General features: G+C 38.5%; 1 protein-coding gene across 1 annotated transcript in view; it reads left to right on the top strand.

The window, feature by feature from the left end:
- The first annotated feature begins 1,579 nt into the window (after positions 1-1,579).
- Positions 1,580-6,000, top strand: part of PIK3C3 (phosphatidylinositol 3-kinase, catalytic subunit type 3) — a 48,338-nt gene continuing 43,917 nt past the window's right edge. The window contains exons 1-3 of the mRNA XM_009587353.1: positions 1,580-1,762; positions 2,278-2,421; positions 4,658-4,787. Coding sequence (XP_009585648.1) covers positions 1,632-1,762; positions 2,278-2,421; positions 4,658-4,787 — 405 coding nt within the window. The 5' untranslated portion in view covers positions 1,580-1,631. The remainder of the gene's footprint in view (positions 1,763-2,277; positions 2,422-4,657; positions 4,788-6,000) is intronic.

Raw genomic sequence — 6,000 nt, 5'->3', positions numbered from 1 at the left:
GTCAGCGTCCCCCGCCGCCGAGCCGTGCCGTGGGGACGGGACGGGCGAGGGGCCGCGGCGGCAGCAGGGCCGGGGTTGTGAGCTTCGCTCCAAACGCGTTACAGGCGTTCATGGCCGTAGGTCCCGTAGCGCAGGGCGGTGCTTTAAGGCAAATATTCGGCGCTCATGTCTCTGATAACCTTTCACCTGCTGGTGTCACAGCTCACTCCTCAGGGTTAGGGAAGGAGATGGACTGGCGACACTCTTCTTCCTGCTTGTTTGCGTGCTCCTTTGAAAGCAAGTTGCTCTTGGTTGTGGGCAGATCCAGGTGCTGGAACATGTACATGTGTTCCTAACTAGGTATATGCAAGCACTCTTGTTGAGGCTGGTATTATCACACGCTGATGTATTCGCTGGTTCATTTTTTGATTTTTAAGTTTGGGATTTTTCTGCATCACAGCAATGGGATGCTTATATTTGTGCAGGAGGGACATGGCTGGCTCTAAAAATGTAGTAAACCTAATGTAGGAATATTGCCTATGTATATACCTACATTAAGGTATATTGTACTTTTTTGGAAAACTTACTTGAGGAAGCTTATTCAGTGGTTGTGTAACTTCTGAATGGAAGATGATATCTAAAGTCAGATGCATGTGTCCTCTTTGCTAATTCATTCTGCCTAACAAAAATACAACTAGGATTTTTTTGTGCATTGGAGTGTATGTCATCCAGGAATGTGCTATGCTAGTTTCTTGCAAGAAACTTGTTCATCTACTCTGAAGAGTTTTTGTGGTACTGATAGATTTTTTTTGTTTGCTGGAAGATTGATCTTACATGTTTTCCCATCACCACCACAATTCCTTTTTTGTTTTCACATGTGCATCCACAGTCAGATGTTTAATATGCTTGATTGTTTTCATCGTGGTATAGCTGAGGCCTGAGAAATTCCGTTGATTTACTCTTAACACTAGCATTCTGCAAAACGTTGCAGGGATTTAATCAAATTTGATTTGAGCAGTCTGCTTACTTGAGCTTTGATTTGTTGTTGATTAGAGAGGTGACTGGCATCCAAAGCCAGTCATACATACATTTCATACAACTTAAAAATAAGGCTTTTCTTATCATGTGGGTTTTTTTTCCCCCCCCCAAATAATATTTGGAGCACATGTAATATGGTATTTGTTTTGTTTTTTTAATGTTAGCAGCATATGTCATCTTATTACTGCCCTGCTTAGGGTATCTCATTTGATGCTGTCTAAGAATCTACAGGTTGTACTAGAAGAAGTTATCTCCATTGAAAAGACAAACAAGTAATTCTTCCCTTCCCTTCTCTTCCCCCCGACCCGTAATCAGTATAGCAATAATTCTGTATTTGTTCATCGCTTTACATCCTGAGTTCCTCTCCGATATTTGGATTTCACAACCAACTGGTAATGCAAAGTGAGGATAGCCTCAGTACTGGGTAATCTAAATATAAGCTATGGAAATAGAATAGGATTTTTGCTGTGGATAAAATAAATGGTGGGTTATTTATTTTTTCTCTTCCTCCCCCCCTCCTTTTTTTTTTTTTTGTCTTTTTTCCCTCCCCACATAGAGGCAGTCTGGAAGGGAAAAGAGAACAGAAGAGTTACAAAGCTCTCTTAGAAGATCCCATGCTGAAGTTCTCAGGACTGTATCAAGAAACTTGCTCTGACTTGTACGTAACTTGTCAGGTGTTTGCAGAAGGGAAGCCTCTTGCTCTTCCAGTTAGAACTTCCTACAAAGCTTTTAGCACTAGATGGAAGTAAGTGACTGCCTTTTATTTCATATTCCTCTTAGTTACTGGGGCTTCAAGTTATATAAATAAATCTATGGTTTTTATGTGTGTCAAAAAGATTTGTTTTTTGTTGTCCTCTTCAAATAACTTATGTTTCTTCAAGTCTCTGTATGGTTATTAAGTGTTGCCCTGACAGCACAAAACCAACCTTTTTGTGTAATGGGTAAGTAATAAAATTGTTACTTGTTTGTTTGGGCATGGCTTACTACTTAAATAACTTCTGGGGCCTGGATTAGCACACTTTCATATTGTTTACTGGACAAACTGATCTTTGGTACTTAGTCATCAATCTAGAGTATTTTTTGTTTGGTCTCTAGCCTTTTAATCATGCTCAAGACAAGTATTTGAATGTCAAAGCCCAGGGGAAAATAGTTCATCTGCCCATAGATATTCATATTCTAAAGAGAATCTGGGTTGTATAAACTAATAAGAGTAACTTGAATTCTAAAGCTTTATGACTAACAAAAAGTGTTTCTCTGCAGCTGGAATGAATGGCTGAAACTGCCTGTGAAGTATCCAGACTTGCCTCGCAATGCACAGGTGGCTCTGACCATCTGGGATGTATATGGACCTGGTAAAGCAGTTCCTGTGGGAGGAACAACGGTCTCGCTCTTTGGGAAATATGGGTATACTGCTTTTTCTTCTCTGGTACAGATTTGAAGCTCACTTGTGAATAGTAAGGTAGCAGTAGTATGAGAGATTTTTTTTTCACATTTTTTTAAGCTAGATTAACAGTTCGATGTTTGAAAAATCAGATACATAGATGATTTACTCTATTTCTTCCTGTGTGTAACTTCATACATGCGAGAGTGTTGTGTAAAAAAAAAAAAAAAAAAAAAAAGTCTTCTCTTGTATAACACCAAAATTTAGGCTTTTTGGGTTTTTTTAGATCTGTAAGCTTGGATTTTAAGGTAGGAATTGCTGAAATCACTTCATATGTATACTTCTGTAATGCATGGATGCCAGTACTAAATACTTAAGATAATTCATTTAATTGGCTTGCAATTGGGCTGTTAATGAAGTATTATTTATAGGAATAAAGTGTAACTCAGTGAATCAGGAATTTTCAAAATTAATAATCTGTGGGTGGGTTTAGTAAGTTTGTGGATGATAACACTAAAATGGGAAGGATTACAAGTGTGCTGGAAGGTGACAATACATCAAAAGGATCTTGACTAAGTGCAAAGGGGACTGAAAAAAAAATAGGATGCAGTTTAAGGAAAAGTATGAGGTGCTGGCACTTTTTTCAATTGATTGGAGTCAAATACAGAATGGGAAGCAGCTGCCCAGGAAAACAGAGGAAAAGATTTGGGTTTTAGAGTGACTCTTAAGTTTTGCATGATTCAGCATCATGATGCTCTGGTGAAATGTGCAAACAACATTGAATATATGAACAGTCTAGAAATATGCATCGGGGACAATGTTGTCTCCTCCTTCTCTATACTTGTCCACTCGGCTGGTATATGTTCAGTTCTATATAACTGACTTAAGCAAGTTGCTGTCTACTGGGAGTCTGAAGGAATCCATATCATTGAACGTCTAGCAAACAGGTGTGATGGAGGAGGAGTAAAGACTAGTAAGGCTGAAGAAGAGACTGGAGGAACACTTTTCTTGTATGTAGGTAGCAGTGGAAAATGGGGAGAAATAGCCTTTTTTTGTCTTGTCAGTGGATAAGATGTCACAAGCCTAAACTGAAGTGCAAGAAAAGTTTAGGTTAGCATTGGGAAAGCTGTTCTAGTAACACTTGAATGCAGAAAATGACTGTACAGAGAGGTTGTAACTCTGTCATTGAAGATATTGCTGTGACAAAAAGGTTGACATTGTCTTAGGGCAGAAAATTGAACTGGATCAATTGGACTATGCCCCAAAGACTGCTGGTAGTTTTTAAAGCATTAGAGCATAGTTCCTGGAAAAAGATATAATTGATAAATGAAATTTACTTTTCTTTCCAGTGTGTGGGGCCTGGGGGAAGTAGATGGACAGAAAGCAACAAATAATTTCAAGATTTGTATTTACTTGTAAATGGAAACCTTTGTAATAGTATTCCACAGAGTGATGTGTAAATTCAAGATCAGATGGTCCTTCTGGTTGGTATCTCTCATTTTTAATGGTTGACTTTTGAAAGTGTTCCTTCCAGTTGTGTTTACCTGAAGTTGTTTGAGTTAAGTGACACCTCTTACTGGCAAAGCTAATGCACTTGGGGCATCTTTCATCGGTGGATCAGCACAAATACGCAAGGAAAGCAGGGTTTTGCAGAGAAAAGGTGTGGTCAGTTACCCTGCAAAGTTCTGTTCACTGCACAATTTCAATTACCAATTCAATTTCAAGCATAGATGGAGAAGATGGTGTGTTGAGGGTTGTGGGTTTTTTTTTATTTGGCAGCTCAGAAGGCTGCTTTTTATCAGTTGATTATCAGTTGACCTTCAAATGAAACTTAGGTAGTTTTTTAGTTGAATTTTTTTCAGACTGACAGACCTAAAGTCAGTATTATAATTTGCAAGTCAAGAGGAATACTTTCTGCTTCATTACAAATAATAAAAATATGAAGGTCAAGCTTTGTCCTCAGTTTGCATTTGTACCACCCTGCTGACTTTGGGAATTACCTATTTTTCTTCCACTTGCCAAATAAGTTATCTCAGACTTACTCATTTTCTTCTAAACTCTGTGTGCCAATAAAAATGAAGGCTGTAGGCACAAGGTGTGAGGCACTTTTGCAGTTCAGTTAAATTATGCATGGCAGTGCATGTTTGTAGGTTTGGCAAAGGAAGCTACTTCATTTTCTTGCAGCTGGTGCTGTACTTTGATACCTGACAGCTGTATTATTTTGAATTTACTGAAGTGATTCTGCATTTTTCCCTGCAGTATGTTTCGTCAAGGAATGCATGATTTGAAAGTCTGGCCCAACGTAGAAGCTGATGGCTCGGAGCCCACCAAAACTCCTGGGAGAACCAGCAGCACAGTCTCTGAAGATCAAATGAGCCGCTTGGCAAAGGTAATGGAATAGCAAGTAACCTTTAAGATGTATGTGAAAAGCTTGCGCTTTCACTGGAGTGAAATGAAGACAGGCTTTAATAAAGTCAGGCTTCTCATGTTGTTTTCTCATGTGAAAGCTATCTTGCTTTGATTGTTTAGGTATTTCACAGGATTTTTACACGAGTAAACTAATCATATTCATTTACTTCTGAAGTATTTTTTAAAAGGGGACTTATAAATACCTTTTAATATACGTAGCATTCTGTTGTAACAACTTAATATTCTAATTCTTTGTAAAGAATGAAAGTGTGAACATGCATTGAAGATGCTCGAAGCCAAAATTTCATGAGATTCAGTAAGAGCAGCTCCTAACAGTAACTTGTGAGGCCAGTCTAGTTTCTTTCAGTAGCCATCCTTCAGATTTAAGGTGCTTTGGTGTAGTGTTCAGATGAGTATGACATACCTCTATATTAGAAAGAATTTGAGTAGAACTGCAAAAATTAACCGAAGTTTCGTTCATTTAAGCTCATTAATAGGTGTGTATGTTAGAATTTTCTTCTCCGAGCTTGATGGCAGAGTGTATTTTTGCCATCAAAACTACTTCTGGAATTGATCAGTAGATGTTAGTTCTTGAACTGTTTTACTAGCTGATCTCTCTCATTCTTCAGGTAAGCTTACCACAAGCTTGCCAAATCGCTCAACCCACTTAGTGTACTTTCTTCTTAATGTTGGTCTCCTGGTTTTCATCCTCACAGTCTTCACCTCACTCCCAGTGAAAGATAGGTCCGGTGCCATAAATATGTCCATTTTCTCATGTAGAGATTTATCACAGCAATAAACTAACTTTCATTTAGGGTCTCTCTTTTATTAGTCTAGTTCACTTTGAATTTATAATGGAAAACTCATTAAACCTTTCTGCCAGTGGTGGTGCCCCATTTCTTGATCACAGAATAAATCCCCGCTAGCCTAAGGAAGCTCTGTAGACAGACACTAAATATCAAGGCTTGTTTATAGTTCATCAAATGGTTAGATGATGTAGGCAGTGGGTCTCTGAGAAAGGGTTTTAGAGTGTAGGCTTTCCCTTTCATGTTAGTTCTGTTATGCAAGCATGACCATACCCTACCGGTGTTTTTTCTTCTCTTCACTTCACTCTTTTATGCTCCCTAGCTCAAGAAATACAAATAATGTAGAGTATTTCAGTCTTAAAATATCTGGGTCTGTTCTAGCCTGTT

The sequence above is a fragment of the Fulmarus glacialis genome, unplaced genomic scaffold, assembly GCF_000690835.1.
Source record: "Fulmarus glacialis isolate BGI_N327 unplaced genomic scaffold, ASM69083v1 scaffold3501, whole genome shotgun sequence".
Lineage (NCBI taxonomy): Eukaryota > Metazoa > Chordata > Aves > Procellariiformes > Procellariidae > Fulmarus > Fulmarus glacialis.
The sequence above is the reverse complement of the archived record's forward strand: the minus strand, read 5'-3'. Positions and strand labels throughout refer to the sequence as shown.